General features: G+C 38.5%; 2 protein-coding genes across 14 annotated transcripts in view; one reads left to right on the plus strand and one right to left on the minus strand.

The window, feature by feature from the left end:
* The window catches only part of LOC135109137 (E3 SUMO-protein ligase PIAS2-like), a 144,827-nt gene that overhangs the window by 60,382 nt on the left and 61,945 nt on the right, over positions 1 to 22,500 (minus strand). For 11 of the 12 annotated variants that reach the window (XM_064020244.1, XM_064020237.1, XM_064020241.1 and 8 more), the window contains one exon: positions 9,619 to 9,773. The gene's annotated coding sequence lies outside the window, so the exon portion shown is untranslated. Of the gene's footprint in view, positions 1 to 9,618; positions 9,774 to 22,500 lie in introns of those variants that run through there. The other variant, XM_064020245.1, reaches the window with a different exon arrangement.
* LOC135109142 (uncharacterized) overlaps positions 1 to 22,500 on the plus strand; it is a 51,395-nt gene that overhangs the window by 23,412 nt on the left and 5,483 nt on the right. Inside the window, exons 2-3 of one of the 2 annotated variants that reach the window (XM_064020270.1) lie at positions 2,741 to 3,071; positions 9,625 to 9,739. In XM_064020270.1, the coding sequence (XP_063876340.1) occupies positions 2,907 to 3,071; positions 9,625 to 9,739 (280 nt within the window). In that variant the 5' untranslated portion in view covers positions 2,741 to 2,906. Of the gene's footprint in view, positions 1 to 2,740; positions 3,072 to 4,275; positions 6,758 to 9,624; positions 9,740 to 22,500 lie in introns of those variants that run through there. The other variant, XR_010272589.1, reaches the window with a different exon arrangement.

Below are 22,500 nucleotides of genomic sequence, written 5' to 3' on the forward strand. Positions count from 1 at the left end.
TTTTCTTCTTCAAATTTCTTCTTCAAATTTCTTCTTCTTTCCCATCTCTTGTTTCTCTTCCTTCTCCTCCTCCTCCTCCTATTCTTCCTTTAGCCTTCTGCTGTGCTGTCCTGTCTCTCTTCCCTGTAGCTAGTTAAATGTAGTTACCAAACAGCCTTGCAAAGACGAAAAGGTCTGTTGCTGGTTGACTTTCCTTTGTATTCCTTTGTATCCATAGTATCACAACTTAGATTTCCTCCACTAACTTCCCTCATCCTCCCCCACCTCCTCCTCATGCTCCTGCTCCTCCTACTCCTCTTCCTCTTCCTCATTCCCGTGACCTACAATTATCCTCACAGACTTGGCAAGGCATGCAATGATAAGGCCACAGGTAAACGTAACAACAGGTGAGCTCATGCAGTAAATCAACGTCACGTGCTAAACTTACCTGGAAAACATTACACGCGAGAAAAAAGGAAGATTGGTGTCACTCTAAAAACTCGGACGTCATTAACCAGTGTAATATTTATACCAGGAAGATCTCTAATTGGGGTCTGGATGTGTGTTTTGGAGTATTTGTTTATTTTGTGTTACGTGTTACGGGAAGCAGGTGGTGGTGGTGGTGGTGGTAGTAGTGGTAGTGGTAGTAGTAGTAGTAGGAGGAGGAGGAGGAGGAGAAATAGAAGAAAAGAAAAAGACACGAAAAACAAGAGAAAAAGGATAGGAAAAGAAAAAAGAAGGAAAACAACAACAATAACATCACCACCACCACCACCACCACCACCACCACCAACAACAACAACAACAACAACAACAACAACTTCACTTTCCATAGTATTAAATATTTCCCCGTTTCGTTCCTTTTTCTTCCTTCCCTCCTTCCTTGCTTGCTTCCTTCATTCCTTCCTTCCTTCCTTCCTTCATTCATTCATTCAGAAAAGAGGAAGAAGTAGAAGAAAAAGAGGGCGGAGTGGAAGGGTTGTACGTAAGTCCTAAGCCCCTGAATCCTGTGTAATGAATTTAATGCAGACGTAACTCGCAAGATGGCAGTGTGGGCGGGTCCTGAGCTGCCTTGCATGTGCCGCAGCGGTCATCTTTAGCGAAACTGTCCGCCTCTATTACTACACTGTACCTCCGTCCGCCTTCCTGTCCAGTAACTCCCAGCAAGAATTTATAAAACGTGGCGGTTATCAGAGTACATGGGGAAGTAGGACGACTAGTAATTGAAGAAAGGAGAGGATGTTGATTGAAAAAAAAAATTACAACGGTCATCTTTAGGGAACGGTCTCTGTCTGTCTGTCTGTCTGTCTGTCCAGTCATTCCCAGCAAGTTGAAGGTATAAAAGATGGTGGTTATCAAAGTAGTAGAGAAAATGAGAATGGCTAGTAATGATAAGAAGTTCACAGAAGGAAATTTATAGAAGGAATTGAAAGTTGAGAGTAAGAAAATGAGGTGTATGAAGAACGCTGGAATATAGAAGGAAGGAGGGGAAAGTTGGAATGATTAGTACACGTAATGGAAATAAGAAGTTTGAAATTTATGGGAAGAGAAAGTCTACAATAAGAAAATAAGAGAATGAAGGACGAAGGAATGTTGAAGGAAGAATGATTAGAACCTGTAATGGTAATAGGCAGTTCACGGCAGGAATTTTATAGAAGAAAGAGGAAATTTATGAAAGTAAATAAAACAGAAGGGACGGACGGAAAAATAAAAAATAATGTAGAAAGAAGGATGAAAAAGAAATTTTATAGAAAGATTTACGAAAAAGAATACGAAGAAGTAGGTTTAATATTTCCATGGATACAAAACTGCCAGTAATGAATCGTATTTGACTTGTGATGAGAAAAAAAAATTAACTACAAAATTGCTATAATTAGATTCTTTACAGATGAAAAAAGGATGTGATTTTGTATGTATGTAGTGTTTAAATAAAATAAAAAATACAATAAAATAAAAATAACATCCTTTTTTTCTCCTTTCGAACCGGAGTAGATACAAAGGACACATACACCAGCTCATTTTCTCTTGGGTATTGAATGAGCACACCCGAGGAAGCGTGCGGATGATGTAACCGTGAACGGGAATGTCATAGTGAGCCAGCACGCTCGTCACGGTGTAAGGGGGTCAGTCAGCTGGTCAGTGAGAGGGTGCAAGGGGGTCGCATACTGCCGCTGTCACTCCGCACGCTCTCACGCTCAAAGGCTCAGAGGTTCAAAGGCAGGACGGGAGATCAATGGTGCAGTAAAATGCAACTAGAATGTCTGTCTCCGTTTTCTGTGACTATACTTTGACGGGGTGTGCCTAATCTTTATTTCAGAACGAGACTGCTTTTTTTACTGTTACTACTGCTACTTTTTTTTTTTTTTGTCTTTCTTCTGCTTCCTCTGTTTCTTCTACTTTTTCTTCATCATCTTCTTCCTCCTCTTCTTGCTCTTCTTTCTTCTACTCTTCTTGTTCCAGTTCTTCCTTCTTCTTTTCCCCTTATTCTTGTTCTCCTCCCTCTTTTTTTCTTCATTTTCTTCCTCCTCTTCTTGTTCTGCCCCTTCATTTTTCTTAATTTTCTTCCTCCTCTTCTTGTTTTGCACCCTCTCTTTCTTTTTCTTCCTCCTCTTCTTGTTCTCCTCCCTCTTTGCCCCTCTTTCTCCTACTCTTCTAGTTCCCATTCTTCTTTTTTTTTCTTCCATTTTTTGTTCTCCCTCTTTGTCCTCTCTTCTTCTTATAACCCTCTGCAATACTAACAACAACAACACTACTCTTCCAGGTCTTCCAAGGCAAAACACCAGGGCACGTGGGAGCGAACCTGTGAACACGGCAGCCAGAACACCAATTTAACCAACCATCCAGCTGCCTAACCATCCAGAACACCCTCTAACCATCCATCTAGCAAGCCAGCCAGCCACCCCACATGAAGCTGAGACTCCCAAGCGATGTCTGATTCTAAGAAGTCGTTTATTGAGGCGGAGCAGGAAAAGGGCGAGGGGATGAAGCTGAAGGAGCCCATCAAGCAGCGAGTGGGCCTCTATGTGACAGTGTGTCTCTTCCTCTGCGGCGTCCTCCTCCTGGTGGCGACGCTCGTGGGAGTGTTGGCCCTGGTGAGTACTGGTGGTGGTGGTGGTGGTGGTGGTGGTGGTGGTGGTGGTGGGTATCTGTTCTCCATGAGTTTGATATTGTTTTTTCTTTCATTTTATCTTCTTTTTGACAGTTCCTTCATTTTTTTTTCTTTTTTTATATCTATTTTCTACTCTGTTTTTTTCTTCTTTTAGTTTATTCTTTAAGTCTTGATTTTTACTGATTGTTATAATATTTTTTTTTTCACTCATTTTGGTTCTTGATACGTATTTGAATTTTTCTATGTTTTTTTTCTTTCTAGTTTTTCTTTTGAATATTTTTTTTGAGCTTTCTTGACATTTCTCTCATTTTCTTACCTCAGGAAACTATTCTTTTTATAAAAATTCAGTCTGTTTGTCTTTTATTGCTTTTTTCTTTCTTATCTTTCCCTTTTCTATTTGTCTATAATTATTATCTTCTTTTGTCTGAATAAACGGAACAAAGAAAAAACTGAACAAATTATCAATATAGAAAATAAAAGATATTACACCAGTTTTCCTTCAGTCAATTTCATCATCTCCGTTACCTCTGCTTCGTACTCCTCGTCACCTTTCCCGCTCCTCTCTCTGCCTTTCCCACTGTTTTACGCTCCACCAAAGCGCATCAATGCAGTGGACACGCCTTCACTTTCGCTCTTCTCCGTATTCTTAAAAATATCGCCGCGCATTTACCCACACGCGAGAGAGAGAGAGAGAGAGAGAGAGAGGAGAGAGAGAGAGAGAGAGAGAGAGAGAGAGAGAGAGAGAGAGAGAGAGAGAGAGAGAGAGTCAGAGAAAGAAAGTCATAGAGAGAGAGAGAGAGAGAGAGAGAGAGAGAGAGAGAGAGAGAGAGAGAGAGAGAGAGAGAGAGAGAGAGAGAGAGAGTCAGAGAAAGAAAGTCATAGAGAGAGAGAGAGAGAGAGAGAGGAGAGAGAGAGAGAGAGAGAGAGAGAGAGAGAGAGAGAGAGAGAGAGAGAGAGAGTCGTATTGATGGGTAATGAACGAACGCTACCTCTCCCATTCAGAAACTACCGCGAGCCATACATATGTAACACCAAGACTGCTCTACGTATATTTAAATTCATCCGCGCTGCTTACAGCAGGTTAGGTGTCACACCAGTCAGTTTCAGCGAAGCTTTGTTCCTTGTGCTGTAAGACTTTGGAACATGCTTGACGAGGGCACATGCACTGCGAGTGATGTGCAAAAATTCAAGTCTGCTTCGAACAAAATCTTGAAGAGTCTAGTCCAGTGTTTCTCAACCTGTGCGCCGCGGCGCACTTGTGCGCCGCGGGGATCACATAGGTGCGCCGCGAGTACTCGGACACGTCCTGTACCCGTCCATCAGAGCTGCAGTCAGCTGGCATTCCTGAGTTGCCATATCACTTGTCTTATTTTACTTATTTACATGTTCATGTGAAAAATTTTAGATGTGTGTACAAACTGAGCATATGCATACCAGTTGGTTGTATACAAGATGGAATATATGATGTGATTTGCGTGAACCTTTAGTAACAATTAATATGGCAACATATAACGAGAACATTGGGTAGGCAGCTCCAGGGCCAGGACCAAGGGGTCTCAGTGCTACAGTTGACTCCCCGTAACGCGTAGTGCTGTACTGCATTCGTTGCTCAACGAGGCTTAAAAATGGAGAAATACCTCATAAAAAAGCGTAAATGTGCTGAAGAAAAAGAAGAAGAAGTTGCAGAGGACATTATTAAGTCAAAGCGTACATGTGTCGAAGGCACTGATGGTGACGTAACAGTAAAACCTGGTGAAAGTGAGACGTCTCGTCCAGGCCATATCGTGGAAAGTGAAGAAAATGAAGTGAGAGTTGAAAGTGAGTACAGCTGTGCGGGTCCGAGCAGAAAAAGTGATATGACGGGCTTGAGGTCAGTTAAAACAATGACAGGTACCAGCAAAAGTAGCCGCAGCAAGTCATTTCGCATGTATAACGACAGTTACCTTGGACTTGGATTCACTTGCTGTGATAGCGAAAATGGCCCTAAACCAAAATGTGTTGTTTGTGGCTTGGAGTTATCAAATGAATCTATGACTCCACAGAAAATGAAGAGACATTTATCAACTAAGCATCGTCACCTGACACAGAAACCTATAGATTACTTTAAGAGACTCTTGAAAGAAAACAAACAACAAAGTCTTGGGTTTGAGAAAAAAGTGAAGGTAGCAGAAAAGGCACAGAAAGCAAGCTATTTAGTAGCAGAACAAACAGTAAAACAAATGAAACCCCATTCAATTGCAGAATCCTATTTTCTTCCAGCTTGCTGTTCTGTAGTGAAAACTTTGTTTGGGGATGAGGCTGAAAAAGAAGTGAAAAAAATTCCTCTCTCAAACGATACGATTGGCAGAAAAATCAAGGATATGTCATCTGACATTGAGAAAAGTGTGTGTGAACTGGTGAAAGATAAAATGTTTGCCTTACAAGCGGACGAATCAACAGATATTGGAGGGAAACCTCAGTTACTTGTGTTCATCCGTTTCATTGATGATAAGAAAATAACCGAGCAATTCTTGTGCTGCAAAGAACTAAGTCAAACAACAGGACAGGAAATATTTTCTACAGTGACAGAATATTTGGTAGAAATGGACTTAACATGGAAATTATGTGTAGGAATTTGCACAGATGGTTGTCCATCAATGGTGGAGTCAGTAAAGGGTTTTGTGTCTTTAGTGAAGAAGGAAAATCCATTTCTGATTACCACACATTGTTTCTTGCACCGTGAAGCTCTTGTTGCTAAAACACTTGGACAAGATTTAAAATTTGTTCTTGATAATGTCGTGAAAATGGTGAACTTTATTAAAAGTAGACCAAAGCAGTCAAGATTATTTTCCAGTCTTTGTGAAGAAATGGGATCTGCCCACGAAGGTCTTCTCCTCCACACGGAAGTTCGGTGGTTGTCAAGAGGCAGAGTGTTATCCCGTGTGCATGAACTAAGAGAGGAAATTCTTCTTTTCTTTGCTCTTGAAGAGAAAACAGAATTCTGCGAATTACTGGCTGACGAAATTTGGAATGCAAAATTATGTTATTTGGCAGATATATTTGAGCATTTGAACAAGGTGAATGTAAGTATGCAAGGGAGAAATGAAAATATGTTAACATGCACTGATAAAATGCAGTCAATGAAAGAAAAAATCAAGGTTTGGAAAGACAGGTCAAGTGAAGGTAATATTGACATGTTTCAAAAGACTGCTGCAGCAAACAACACAGACATTGTTCCACTCATTACAGACCACCTTACAAGCCTAGAAAGGAGCATTGAAAAATACTTCACAAATATATCTACTGAAAGTTATGATTGGCTGAGAAATCCATTCGTGCTCGATCCCTTACACAAGCCTCAACTTAGCACTCATGAAGAAGAGGAACTAATTGATATCCGAAATGACCGCACATTAAGACTGCAATATATGGAAATGTCATTAGAAAGCTTTTGGATTGAAATGGAAAAACAATACCCACATATTTCAAAAAAGGCCCAGAAAATACTCTTGCAGTTTTCGACCTCATATTTGTGTGAACTGGGATTTTCAGCACTAACAAATATAAAAACTAAGAAAAGATGTAACTTGCTCTCTGTTGAAGAGGAAATGAGAGTGTGTCTGTCAGCTGTCCCTCCCAACATAGAGAGGATATGTAAATCCAGGCAGGCACAGGTGTCTTATTGATAAGGTATGTATTTTTTTTAGTAATAGTTTATTTACAGTACACACTGTTTCCTGCTGTTTATTTGCACCTATTATTTCATCAATAATATTGTGTAACTGAGATATTATGGTTAACACACCGTCCGTGAAAGAGTAATAGGTTAATTAATTATGAAATTAAAGAGATGGTGCGTCGCCAAATTAAAAACATGTCTTTAGTGCGCCGCCAACCAACAAAGGTTGAGAAACACTGGTCTAGTCAATTAAACTCAGGTTGCTTTTGCAGCTATACTTGTGATAAATTATGTAACTATACCTGTGATTTTATACCATCAAGTTTTAAGTAGTTATACTACATTTACTCGTGTTGTCTGACATATATTAAATAAGTCAGAATTGTTGATTTTTTTTGTTGAATTTTTTTGTGAGTTTTAATAATTCTCAGTTCGTTGAGGCGTTCTTTATAATTGTTTAACCTATTTTCTCCTCCTGCTCTGATTTCATCCTACTATTGTGCTAATTGCTTTTCCTTTCTTCTTTCTACGGTCAAGGTGGGTGGGGGTTGTCATCTGGCAACTTATAGCGCTTGCGCTCGTCCCACTCTGCCTTCTCCGTTATGTTTAATAATAATAATAATAATCCAAAAATTAAACTTTACCTCCTCCTCCTTAACCCTCATGACAAACAGCCTCGTGAGGGCCAAAATGTCTGCTGGTGTTTCGTTCTTCTTTTGCGTTCCTTTGTGTTCCTTCATGCCGCCCTAAATAATTGCAAGGGAAGGCTGAATGGACTGCAATGGCGTGAAGGAGCGTGTGGTGTGGCTTTACGAGCGTGTAATTGCCACTGCTCTGCTCCTGTCTGCTCTCGAAGTGGCCACCAGTTTTGTATTAGTTTGCGGTGCTCCTGTTCCTCTTTCCATCTCTGTACCCTGTATTCTGAAACACTTTGGACTCTCATAAGGGCAATTTTTAAGGGCTACGGAAATTATGTGGGGTCTTACTGGGTATTTTTTGCCGTTGATTACGCAGAATATTTGTTAAAGTATCTAGAATCACGAAGTTATACTATAATATCATAACTTCCACTAGAGCTTGTTAAAGGTAATCGAGGCAAGACGACGAGGTGTTTGAGAATGCCGTCCCTGGTTAGATGAGGGCAGTGTCACGTTACAGCATAAGAGAAAGAAAAAAAAGTGACGTGGATTCCCTTTCACCTGCCGTTCCCTCTTGTCAATGACGTTTGTAATTAGAGTAGAAAAATTTATACATACATCGATTCAAGTACGTATTCATATGCTCCTCTTCAGCTAGAGAAATCTGATTAATGATAATATAGCATACTTGTACTTAATCGTATTCGTAAACGTTTCAGTGTCTTAACTACTTTAAACATGCTTTAGTGGAAGTTACTGGGATATTATAACCAAAGCATTTTCCAAGGTGTATCTTCACTCTTTCATTCTCTTAACCGGTAAACCCTTGAACTCATCCTGTTCCTGTATTTCTTTCCGCTTACGACATGAACTGTTTCAGAAGAGGAGTAGCAAGACACCTCAGAAACTACGATATCATAAATTCGCTTCTCTCTCTCTCTCTCTCTCTCTCTCTCTCTCTCTCTCTCTCTCTCTCTCTCTCTCTCTCTCTCTCTCTCTCTCTCAGTTCTCCTCCTCTTTTCCCTTTTGTAACGGCATTTAAATGGACCCTTTATAATCTCCCTTACGATAAAAAAAAAAGGAGGGGGGGATTCCGCATCATCACTAAGAAAAACACCAATGAGAATCTAACTAATCACCTCTGTAACCTTTGAAAAACCTGTCCTGATAAAATCCCAAGACGTTTAAGAAAGGGAGGCATTCACACACACATACGGACCTCAGACTCACACACAAACAGCTACACTTGAACCAAAGTCTGAAAGAAAGTGAGAGGAACAGCGGGATGACGTGATTGTGAGTTACTGATATGGCAGCCTTGATCCCTCCCTCAGACCTCGTAGAACTGACCCCTGGCACACCCCTCACCCCTAACCTACGTGCTGCCTACTAGAGCCACGCCTTCTAACTGTATACCTCGCGTGTGTCTCTGTCTGCGTGTACAGGGACGGACAAAGGATAGTAGTGCTGATCAACCATACATAACGCTTGCTATTATGAATATTGGATTAGAAAAGAATAGTAAAGATCACGTGTGGAAGTAAAATGACATCCGGGGAGAGAGAGAGAGAGAGAGAGAGAGAGAGAGAGAGAGAGAGAGAGAGAGAGAGAGAGAGAGAGAGAGAGAGAGAGAGAGAGAGAGTGTGTGTGTGTGTGTGTGTGTAATTTATGAGTTTCGTCTGAAGGTGAACATACCTACATGGAAGATTCCAAGTGTGTATGAAAATTAAAAACAAGAATGTGCACACACACACACACACACACACACACACACACACACACACACACACACTCACACACACTCATTTCACATTCTTCTTTCTTTCTTGTTCTTATGTTTTGTTCTGTTACTTTTTCCTCTCTTCTTTCCTTTTATCATTTATTCTTTTATCGCTATTTTTACTTCATTATTTTTTTCTAACACAACCTCTTGTTATCGAGTGTGTTTGTTTGTGTATTTTTTTAATTTTATTTTCATTCTTTTTTACTACAACGTTCACTGCTATTTCACAGTTACTGGCGGTAGTAGTAGTAATAGTATAGTATTAATAGTAGTAGTAGTAGTAATAGCAGCAATAGATTATCAGAATGAAAAATGAAGACACAAAAATAACGATAACTATATTCCAGTAATAAAAATTTTGACTTACTAACCAACTCTCTCTCTCTCTCTCTCTCTCTCTCTCTCTCTCTCTCTCTCTCTCTCTCTCTCTCTCTCTCTCTCTCTCCCTCACCTGCAGGACGTGGGGTGGGTGCTGGTGGTGGCGGGCGGCTGCGTGGGCGTGGAGGTGGTGGTGGCGGGCGGGGTGGTCACCTGTATCGGGCGCGGCCTGCCCAACACGGCGCTGGCTCAAGGTAAGACAGCGCGAGGAAAGGTGAGGTGGTGTACCTGTAGAAAAAAGATAAAGTACAGGTGAGAAAACAAGACATGGTAATAAATGAGATTAAATTTATATAACTTCGTATGTACATTTTTTTTTCTTTTTATGTTAGTAGATAGGTGATAATTCATGATGTATGTAGTATAAATGAAGGTTGGAAATATTATCATAACTACAAGATATGGTTAGCGGTAAAATTAAACTCATATATATATAAACCATGTAAGTACTTTTCTTTTAGACATGCAAGTGGTGGATGGGTGATAAAACATGTATAAAGTATTAAAGAAAGTTAGAAATACTCTCTTAAAACTACAAGATATGGCAAGGAACGAGATCGAACTTATATCACTAAGCCCTTATTTATTTATTTATTTTTTTTCTAGATCTGTAAATAGAAAACGGGTGATAGCACAACATGTATTAAGGAAAGTTAGAAATAATATCAAAATTACAAATGCAGAAGTAAAATGCAAGATGAAATGGAATATATGCTAAAAAAAATAATAATAATAATAACAATAACTAGAAGCCACTCTACCTCCATCACACACACACACACACACACACACACACACACACACACACACACGAAAGTGACAGCCAGCAGTGCCTCCTAATTGCCTCATCACCTTGACCTTCTCCCCTACACTTACCTGAGATCATTAAAACCCTACACAGGTACACACACACACACACAAAACACATAAACCAGTCTACACTTTTCTTTTTTGTCGACCTATTACTCTCTCTCTCTCTCTCTCTCTCTCTCTCTCTCTCTCTCTCTCTCTCTCTCTCTCTCTCTCTCTCTCTCTACGACCGCCTGATCTGGTGCTACTGCTACTGCTTCACAATTAGTTTTCAAATTTTCTTTCCTTTCTTTTATTCTTTGTTTTCTTTCATTATTTCTATTATTTGTACTTGCGGAATGGACTCAGAAAGAGAGAGAGAGAGAGAGAGAGAGAGAGAGAGAGAGAGAGAGAGAGAGAGAGAGAGAGAGAGAGAAATATCCGACCCATACCACGTAGAGTTTGAGACGTGAATGAATACTAGTGACGTTCGTTATTATTATTATTATTATTATTATTATTATTATTATTATTATTATTATTAGCATTATTATTATGAACTCATGTTCCTTGCGTGACTTCAAAATGAGAGAGCCAATCGATTAATTAGTGACGTCGGGGGAAGAAGAAAATTACATATCACATCAAATAGAGAGAGAAGGAAGAAAATTACATATCACATCAAATAGAGAGAGAAGGAAGAAAATTACATATCACATCAAATAGAGAGAGAAGGAAGAAAATTACATATCACATCAAATAGAGAGAGAAGGAAGAAAATTACATATCACATCAAATAGAGAGAGAAGGATGAAAAGAAGCAAAAGAAACGGAAGAAAAACTAGGAGGAGGAAGAAGAGGAGGAGGAGGAAGAGGAGGAGGAGGAGAGAACTTAAAGGTGCAGGAGGAAGAAAAGGAGAAAGGAGGAGAATGGAAATGACTGAACAAAAACCAAATTACGTTGACAACTCTGAGGAAATGTTAGCGCAAAGAGAGAGAGAGAGAGAGAGAGAGAGAGAGAGAGAGAGAGAGAGAGAGAGAGAGAGAGATACGACAAGAACTGGAACCTAACCGTACTTAACCTAATTGAACCTAACAAGAATGAAGATAAATGACGAAGATGATAACGGAGAAGACGACAAATACGAAGATAAGAACAAGGACAATGAGGAGAGGTAAGAAGACAAGAAGAGGACAAGAACAACAATGAGAGAGAAAAAAAAAGCGATAACGAAGGTAATAAAGATGATGACAAACAAAATAACAAGAAGGAAAAGACGATGATGATGATGATAATTTGAATTTCTAATAATAATAACAACACGGACAACAAAGAAAACAAAAAAAAAACAGGAACGAAAGAAAACGAAACCACAAAACAAAAACCAAATTAACTTGAACACAACAGAGAGAAAACGGTGACGATGACGAGGAAAAAGAAAACGGAGGGTGACGAGGAGAAAGAAAACGAGGGAGAGAAGAAAAAGAAAAATCAGAGAGAAGGGCGGACGAGAGAGAAGAAAATGAAACAGAAGGAAGTTGCTGACGGAGGAGGAGGAGAGAGTGACCTTGAGAGAGATGCCCCCGTTACTTGTGCATTCCTGAGTACCTCGGGCGTGATAGGGCGACCTCTGGGGGAAAGGGGGGAAGAGGAGGAGGAAAAGGAAGAAGAGGAGGGAGGCAAAGAAGGGCATGTCTTGCTAAGGGAAAACGAACGAGAGGAAGAGGAGGAGGAAAAACAGGAAGAAGAATAGAAGGAAGAGAAGAAAGAAGAAAGAACGAGAATGCAAAAAAGAGGAATAAGAAGAAGGAAAAAAGAAAAAAACAAGAAAGGTAGAAAAGAGAAAAAAATGAGAAATGACAGACGCAAGGCAGAGAGAGAGAGAGAGAGAGAGAGAGAGAGAGAGAGAGAGAGAGAGAGAGAGAGAGAGAGAGAGAGAGAGAGAGAGAGAGATACATAGAAGGAAATGGGACAATAAAATAAACCTTTTTTTTTCTCTCTCTAACACCATAACCCTTTGACTTTTCCCTTTGTACGTACATGTGTGTGTGTGTCTGTGTCTGTGTCTGTGTCTGTGTGTGTGTGTGTGTGTGTGTGTGTGTGTGTGTGTGTGTGTGTGTGAGAATAACGTGCATGAAGGCAATGATTTTAACAGATATTTTTTTCTTTAATTCTAGTCCGAAAATAAAGGAAAATATATGTACCAGGAATACCAAGGAATTTCAGCGCATGAAATTTCAATTATGAGAGAGAGAGAGAGAGAGAGAGAGAGAGAGAGAGAGAGAGAGAGAGAGAGAGAGAGAGAGAGAGAGAGAGAGAGAAAGTAATGCCATTTTCGATGACTGCCAATTTCTCCTTTTTTCCCTAATCTCTCTCTCTCTCTCTCTCTCTCTCTCTCTCTCTCTCTCTCTCTCTCTCTCTCTCTCTCTCTCTCTCTCTCTTATTTGATCTTCTTATCCTTCTTTTCTTGACCTTGTCATTCCCACTTTTATCAACTTTTCTTTATTCTTTTTTTTTTTTTGTATCCTCTTCTCCTGTGCTCTATTCTTCCTTTCGGGGCAAGAAGAAACTACAAACCAACAGCATCGTAAGGTTCATTATCACATTACTAACGCACTGAAATATAACCACTGTGTCTCTTAACCTTTGTGTCTCTTCCCCTCCTTTATTCTTCTTTTTGTTTACATCTTTTAATTCCGAGTAGCGGCTTTTCTTTTTCTTTCTCTTTCCTTCTCTTATTCTCTGTCTTTCTTATTACCCTCATTGTTATCTTCCCTATTTCCTCTTAGTCGTCCTTGTTCCCTGTTGCCATAGTGACGCGGAGACAACACGGAGAGAGAGAGAGAGAGAGAGAGAGAGAGAGAGAGAGAGAGAGAGAGAGAGAGAGAGAGAGAGAGAGAGAGAGAGAGAGAGAGAGAGAGAATTTTGTTTATTCATTCATTAATTCATCTACATATGTACCTAATTCCATTATTATTATTATTATTATTATTATTATTATTATTATTATTATTATTATTATTATTATTAATGTTGTTACTACTACTACAATTTTATCATTTATTTTTTATCAGTTATTTTTATTTATTTATTTATTTTTTTCATCCAATTCAGACTGTAGGAAGCAACATTAGTAGAGAGAGAGAGAGAGAGAGAGAGAGAGAGAGAGAGAGAGAGAGAGAGAGAGAGAGAGAGAGAGAGAGAGAGAGAGAGAGAGAGAGAGGAAAAAAAAAACATAATATACGTAATTACAACAGTCAGTGGTCGTTTGCCTTGCCAGACTCGTAACTCACACAAACCGGAATACCTTACAACATTTTAACACTGCGACTACAACTGTTAACTTCTACTCTCAAAGCATCACTGGCAACACATCTACTTGGTATTTGAAGTTAGTTAAGTTTCCGCTACGTTCCTTTTCTTTTCTTTTTCTCTTTTTTACTTAACTATGTAGAATTCTCGTTAATCCGTTACTGCAGTCGTGAATGAGACAGCGAATGATGAGTAAAACTGGTGATACATGAATATAAATAAAAGAAAAAAGGTAAAAGCTATGTAATTTTGCTCTATTATGAAGCATTCAGAGAGAGAGAGAGAGAGAGAGAGAGAGAGAGAGAGAGAGAGAGAGAGAGAGAGAGAGAGAGAGAGAGAGAGAGAGCCATGTTGCCGATAAGAAACCAAAAATATTCAGTAAATCTTCCGGAATATTGGCGTTTATAAGACAATTAAGTGTCGTTAAACCCAGGCACTTGTTTGCACTGCGGCGGTTAACACACACACGAGCAGCAACACTGGGCGGGACACGAGGTAGGAGCGGAACTGGAAAGAAAACGGGACACGGGAAGAAATATCACTAACATCATTTTGCGCCCTACACTGCAATAACGCCCGTATTGTTTGTTCATTTGTTCGTTTACACCCAGAGTTCTCGTGTAGCAACTTCCGTTTTCGATCACTTCCAATCACTAATATTAATCATGGTTTCTGTCACCCACCACTGTCATTATAGAGTGATCCAAGATTTAAGGGTTTGAATACCGCGATCCAAGGTCAAAGTAACGATAAAGACCAAATTTCATGTTTTTATAAAATACATCCCCGATTCTGAATAATCCTTTTGGTCGTTTCCTTTACGGACTGGCGATTCAGTGGGGATTTTTCTTATTTATTTATCTATTTATTTACTTTTTAAGCCCAGATCAGCGCTCCTCTTGATTTAAAAAAAAAAAAGTGATAACCTATGATATAAATTTCTTACAAGTCTTTTTTCTTACCTAGGGACCTTAAGACTTATACAGAGTAACATCTCGACTATAGTACAAATATATGAGCTCTTTAAACACCTGATACTCAAGGAAAATATAGTAAATGACATCACCAACACTCTAAAATATAATGAAAAGGTGTATAACATGTGAACCCATTCATCATCCAAAGGTTAGTGCAAAGAAAATAAATAAGAAGAATAACTAACCATCCAAACATAGATAGGGGAGGCAATAACCATAAAAAAAAAAAAAAAAAAAAAAAAAAAATATATATATATATATATATATATATATATATATATATATATATATATATATATATATATATATATATATATATATATATATATATATACATATGAAAAAATAATGCATGAGACCACTAACCACCTTAAAACGAAGGGAAACAACAACAGCAACAACAGCAAAAACAACTACAACTAGGATCACTAACTAAGAAAACGATCACCTTAATACGATAATGAGATAGTTTCCAGAAGCCAATGTGGATTATCTTCATGAAAAAAAAAAAATTACTAGAAGCCAGTCCGATAATTAATTATAATCTCAAAATGTGGCAACACTGCTGAGACATCATCATAAGCGACGTAATCCACACTGGTGACGTCACAACCATTATCAGTGAACCTCGACTTCTTCTTGTTTATATATATATATATATATATATATATATATATATATATATATATATATATATATATATATATATATATATATATATATATATATATATATATATATATATATATATATAAACCTCTGACAGGCAGAATATATAGAATTATTTATTTATTTATTCATTCTTGTAGGTCATCGACAATTTCACGTTGAATGATATTGGTGTCAGTGGCAAAAGTCGACCTTCTTGAATGATAGACGGACATACAGACACGGAGATAGACGGACATGCAGGCAGAGATAACGACAATAGTAGTAGTAGTAGTAGTAATAGTAGTAGTAGTAAATAGTAACAACTAATCAAAAACGAAAACAAAAAAAACAAATTACAAAACAAGAACAGTAATAACTACAACAACAACAACAATAAACACATCAAAGAAAGAATAAACGAAATCAGACCGGAAGGAAGAACGCGAGAAGGGGGAAAGAGGAAAGGACTCAAATGGAAAGACAGAGAAAAAGGGAGAGAGACAGAGGAGGGGGAAGAAGGGGAGGCTGAGCTAAATATAGAAGGGAAGAGGGAAGAGAGAAATAAGACGAAGGGAAGGAAGGTACCTATAAGAATGATGATAAATTTTGAGGTTGTAGGAAAGGAGTAAACGGCGTGGGGAGGGAGAGAGAGAGAGAGAGAGAGAGAGAGAGAGAGAGAGAGAGAGAGAGAGAGAGAGAGAGAGAGAGAGAGAGAGAGAGAGAGAGAGAGAGAGAGAGAGTCTTCCCCACTACTGATGCAGAATCCTTAACAAACTACCACTAGAATCATAAAAAAAAACTCTCGAAAATGCAAATAACTTCCATTAGAATATGTAAATCGTTTGACTCCTCTCTTACAATATTCACACGTGTTTTCCTCCCTTTATAATGCAGAACCCTTGGTAAACTTTCACAAGAAACATATTAGCTTATTGAACCACCTCCCCTCCAAGTACGAGTAACTTCCACAAGAACCTGTTAACTGGGAGTGTGGTGGTGATGAAACACAGAGTATAAAAAAAAGTTTATCTATATTTCTCATACACCACCAGAATCCCACTCACTTGTCCACATCGATACGACCTGTTAATTCTTTCGCTGCTCCCTCACACATCATTATCGCATTGGTAAGAATAATAATAAATCCATCTAGTTCACTATACCCAAGAAGTAAAAAAGAAAGGAATTGAAAGTTACTGATAAAAGACGAGCCAGTGAACCATATATTAAAGGCTCCTTTGTCATAGTTAAGACTTACCTAATTACCTTAAGTGGCTTTTGACTCAGGTAAACAGCGTAAATTTGCATTGGATAAGTTAACTGTAATTACTGGACTAATAAACTATAATCACTAAGAAGAGAACTAAGTTTAACTGTATGAGAGAGAGAGAGAGAGAGAGAGAGAGAGAGAGAGAGAGAGAGAGTCGAGGAAGAAAAAAATGAAGGGAAGAACATAATTGGTGTCAAATGCCGAAAAATTAAAGAAACATACAAAATTAAAATAATATGAGACAAAAAGAAAGGAGGTGAAGAGAAAGAGGCAGACGGAGAGAGACTTAAACAGAAAGGGAAGAAGAAATGAAAGTTGATGGAAGCGACGAGGAGGAGGAATAAAAATAAAAGAAAGAAAACAAAGAAAACAGAAAAAAATAAAAAGGACAGAAGGAAAGCATGAAAGAATCAAATAATGAAAAAAAGAGAAGGAAGGAAGTAAGAAATGAAAGAATAAGAGACAAAGAAAAATAACGAGAAAAGAAAGGAGGAGGAGGAGGAGTAGTAGCAACGAGGGAAAAGAGGACACATCGAGCTCCCCTCTTTCCCCTCACTTAGAAGACGCACCTGGCGGGGAGAGGGGGTAGGGGGAGCAGTAGCCAGGTGAGAGGGGAACGAGGCAGGTGCACGCAAATCCTCTCCACTACTTCCTGGTAACGTGTAACGCGGTCAAAGGTAATCCGATTCTCCTTACCCATCCTGCTTGTGTTTATTTTTACTCTGTTACGTGATCTCCTGTTATTATTCTTTGTCACAGGTGTTGCTTCTGTTATTGCGTCTATTTTATCCTTTTTTATTTACTCTATTATTATTATTATTATTATTATTGTTTTGTTTTTTCCAATTTCGTCATCTGTTGTGTTATGGAATGATGGAATTGTTCTTTTTTTTTTCTATACTGTTCCGTGATGTTTTATAATTGTTTTTTTTTTTTTTTGGTCATGAGTACGTACGTTCTTATAACTGCATTAATTTAGGTTTATCTATTTATTTATTTATTATTTTTCATATCTTTCAAGTTCGTGATCTGTTGTTCCATGACATGAGGGAATTGTTGTTTTTTTTGTACGTTTTGTTTATTTTTTACTGTCACGTGGTATTCTGTTATCACTCAGTCTTTCGTGCGTTGTTCTTATTACTCCACTTATTTTATTCTATTTTATTTTATTTTCAAGTTCATGGTGTTTTTTTTTAATAGTTATTATTATTATTATTATTATTATTTATTTATCTATTTTTTTTTTTTTTTGCCTGTTTTATGTTTATTTTTACTCAGTTATGTGATATTTTGTTATTATTCTTTGTCATACGTGTTCCTTGTTCCTGCTGCTGCATCTACTGAATCCTTATTTTCACATGTTTAAAGTTTACGACCTGTTGTTCAATGGAGAGACGCAATTATTCTTGTCTGTTTTATGTTTATTTTTACACTAACCTCATTACTCATGTCTAGTTCTTCAGTATATTATCATTTTCTTAATTTTTGTATTGCATTTTTAGCCTAATCTCACCTAAATCTAACCAAATTGCTCGTATATCAGTTCTCGTCTCCTGTTTTACTGTATATTTTCATTTTTCACTTTCATATCGAATGTTTACTAACCTCACGTAATCTAAGCTAATTACTCGTATATCTATTACTCATGGGTACCTTTACTGTATATTATTATTTTCTTCATTTTCTTATCCCATACTTTACTTAATTTCACCTAATCTAACCTAATTACTCGTATATCTGTTTTTACAGCACGTTGTATTTTCTTTTTGTGTACCGTATACTTAACCTAATCTGGTCTAATTACTCTTTTACAGTCTTCTATTTATTTTATTTTTCTTCGTATAGTATACTTAACCTAACCTAACAATGATTACTCGTAGATCTATTTTTACTATTCGATTCATTAATTTCTTTCCTTTGGTGTTATATATATCCATTGCATATTATTATATTACAATCGTGCTTAACTTTTTTTTTTATATTCTGCTCTCTGTAATGCCATTTTATTAACTTCCACTAACCGATGGCCTTCCAAGTAACACATGGTCGTCTTTTTTTTTCATCCTTATTCACTTCTCTTAATCGTACGTGTGCTGCTCGTCGTTATATTTACAGCGTAGTGCACCATTACACTTTATATTCCGTTATGTAACGCCATTTTAATCTAGATCAATGGTTTCTGGGTAACTCGTGAACAACCCGCCCTCTGTGTGTGTGTGTGTGTGTGTGTGTGTGTGTGTGTGTGTGTGTGTGTGTTTCTCTCTCTGAACAAGCCAATAATCTGCTACTAGATTTTTTTCGTATTTCTGTTTCTACCATATGTAATTTCTCTGTCTTTCTGTGTCTGTCTGTCTGTCTGTCTGTCTGTCTCTCTATGAACTTATAAACAAGCCAATAATCTGCTGTTCGTTATTTTTACATATTTCTGCTCTATCATACCTAATTCTCTCTCTCTCTCTCTCTCTCTCTCTCTCTCTCTCTCTCTCTCTCTCTCTCTCTCTCTCTCTCTCTCTCTCTCTCTCTCTCTCTCTCTCTCTCTCCTAGTCACACGGATGTTCACTCCACTCTTACTTGACCTCAATCGTAACTTTCTTCTTCCTCTGTTTCTTTCACCGCGGGTCATGCAGTGTCATTATAACTCACACATTTCTCCCTGATCCTTTCACATTTTGCGTCCGTCCTTGCACGTGAGCGGCGTCATGTGATTCTGCTGCTGTGGCGACTTTACCAGCCAATCAATGAACGAATCAGTCAGTCAGTCAGTCAGTCAGTCAGTCAGTCAGTCAGTAAATGGAGCAATAAATAGAGGAATTAATAGATAAATAAGTCATTCAGTCAACCAGTCAATCGATTAGTCAGTCAATCAATTAGCTAAATAATGAGTAAATCAATCAGTTATGCAATCAACGAGTTAATCAAGTAATCAAACAATAAGAAGATAAATGAAAAGGTTGATAAACCAGCCCGGCATTCAGTTAGTCAATCGATCAGCCAGTAAATCAATTAGCTAACTAACCAAGTACTAAACAAATCAATCAATCATCCATGCAGTTAATCAATGAACCAAGTAATCAAGCATTAATTAAATGAATAAATCAATTCGTCATTTACTCACAGTAAATCAACCAATCAATTATGCAGTCAGTAAATTAATGAAGCAATCAAGCTATGAATGAATTAATAAGCCAGTTAGTCATTCATTCAAAAAGTTGTTCAGCTAAATTCAGGAGATAAAAATAAATATTAGCGCCAAATCTCACTTTTAATAACGTTGATTACTAGTCCATAACCACACACTGTAGCGAGGCGTGCCATCAAACTCTACAGATAATATCAACAATTTTCGTCCCCACCCACCCACCTACACACACACACACACACACACACACACACACACACACACACAAATATAAAGGGTAAAGTTAAAGGGTCATGGCGTTGAGGGAAGAGAAAAGTGTTTATTTCACTCTCTCACTTCCTACCGTTTCCTTTACAAATATCACGTGATTATTTTAACATTATACTGCTTGAATATGAGTAAAGTACATAACCTTTTATTATGTAATAGTTTTTGTATTATTTTCCTCTTTATATTTTGTAATTACAACTTTCGTGTTTTTTTTTATGCTTTTCATTTTTTTCCTAGGGTGTCTAGATCATCTTAATACTTCCTCCTTTTTTTTTCTTCAGTGTTTCTCGTCTCTGTCTGTCCGTTTGTCTCTGTCTGTAAGTAGAATGAAGTGACGACATGAAGTGAAGCAGCGTTGTATTGTAAGGATTCTCTCTCTCTCTCTCTCTCTCTCTCTCTCTCTCTCTCTCTCTCTCTCTCTCTCTCTCTCTCTCTCTCTCTCTCTCTCTCTCTCTCTCTCTCACACACACACACACACACACACACCCACACAGGTTCAAAAGGCATTCATTTTAAGTCCACACACATTCCTATGACTTAAACTCCTTCACGAGGGAGGTTTCAAAACACCCACCCTTCATTTTTTTTACTACCACTTTGGACTCTATTCGAGGGTCGGCATCTCAGTGGACCCCCCTTTTTTTTTCTTTTTATTACCCTTGGCCGGTGTCACAAAAAAAAAAAAACACATACAATCACAGTCTACGGCAATGCATTCCCTTACACGAGGCCACGCAGGCAAACAACACGGCTGGGCTCGAGGCTCAAGGAGGGCTGAGACGACAATGGTTCAGTCCCCCCTCCCCCCTCCCCCCTCGTGGCACTGTCTTGTCTGGAGTTAACTATTCCATGATGACAGGTACGTGTGGGAAAAGTGACAAGATGATAGCATGGGAGAGAGATTGAGGCGGGGGGGAGGGGGGTGTTTGGTGGGTGGGAGAGAGGGAGAGGGATTAGGGGTGTGGGTTTGGTGGGTGGGAGAGAGGGACGGATTGGGAGTGAGAGCAGGGAGGAGGAAAGTAGAGAAATGGGAGGGAAGAAGAGAGGAGTGGTAAAGGAAAGCGAGGGAGGAGAGGAGAGAGAGAGAGAGAGAGAGAGAGAGAGAGAGAGAGAGAGAGAGAGAGAGAGAGAGAGAGAGAGAGAGAGAGAGAGAGAGAGAGGGAAAAATACTAACATGACAAGACATTCTAGGAAAAAGAGATGAAAAGAAGAGGAAAAACACGAGAGATTATTACAAAAGATAAACACCAAGATAATATAAACCTCTCTTAATAAAAAAAAAAAAAAGATATTGTACTTTACTCATATTGAAGCAGTATAATGTTATAACAATCACGTGATATTCGCAAAAGTAAACAAAAATTACTTCCTACAAATACAGAAAAAAACTCAAAAGGCAGCTATAAGAAGGTTCATTATTTCATTATCTCGTTACAAAACCCAACATTTTTTTGCAAGAGAAAACCCATTCCTTCACCACAACAGCCAAACAGCAACAGATCTCTAAGTCGCTGCAAGGCTGTCTGGTAACCACTATACTTCTAACCAGCTACAGGACAAAGAGAGATGAGACACTGAATTAGAGAGATGTTTAGGAAGATGTAGAGTAAAGACAGAAGAGATATTTAGGTACAGAAGTGAAGTGAATAAAAAAAAGAAATTCTTACCTAGCGCCGCAGCAACAGGTCATATGGCGCGGTAATAGAAAATTGCATAAAAATACTGACAATGTTAAAATGAAAAGTAAAAGTAACAAATATTAAGATACAATTAAGATTTAGGTAAAAAGATACTTAAAAGAGACATTTAGGCCCTCGCAAGGCTGTCTGGTAAATAACAAGCTACAGGATAAAGAGAAAGGCCAAGCAGGGAAGCTCACATCACGCACACTATATTTCTCGACGTGCCAGCTCTTCGTTACAATTACCCTCATCCTCCATATACAAGGGCTAGGTGTGCCACGTCAAGCAGCTGACCCACATAATGAAGCCACCCCGCCGCGTGCTGGTGCTGGCCTACATAGGGAGCCGTGGGTGTGATGGAGGCAAGGGCGCAGCGTAGGTATATGAGTATTGCAGGGAATTTAAAGTCTTGACCTCCAGAAAACTTCCCATGGGTTTGATGGAGGCAAGAATTCTGAGGTGCACTGACATATTCTGAAACCCTTCTGCCCTCCACCTCCATTACTTTCAAAAGGGTTTAGCTGAAGTGACACGGGTATTCAAGGGTGGTCTATGATTCTAGTGACAGATTTACAAGATTTCTACATTATTAAAAGATGAGACATTCTTCAGAACCCGGCAAATTAATTCTGTGGCGATTGTGAGAGAGAGAGAGAGAGAGAGAGAGAGAGAGAGAGAGAGAGAGAGAGAGAGAGAGAGAGAGAGAGAGAGAGAGAGAGAGAGAGAGAGAGAGAGAGCGTTTCTGAATACAGGTCTATTTTGCAGAGAATGAAAAGTCTTGCTCTCTAGAACATTGGACGTGGGTGTGATGGAGGCAAGGACACATCGTAGCTACATTTGCAAGGGTGAAGGGTCGTATCTTCA

This window comes from Scylla paramamosain, chromosome 18, assembly GCF_035594125.1.
Source record: "Scylla paramamosain isolate STU-SP2022 chromosome 18, ASM3559412v1, whole genome shotgun sequence".
NCBI lineage: Eukaryota > Metazoa > Arthropoda > Malacostraca > Decapoda > Portunidae > Scylla > Scylla paramamosain.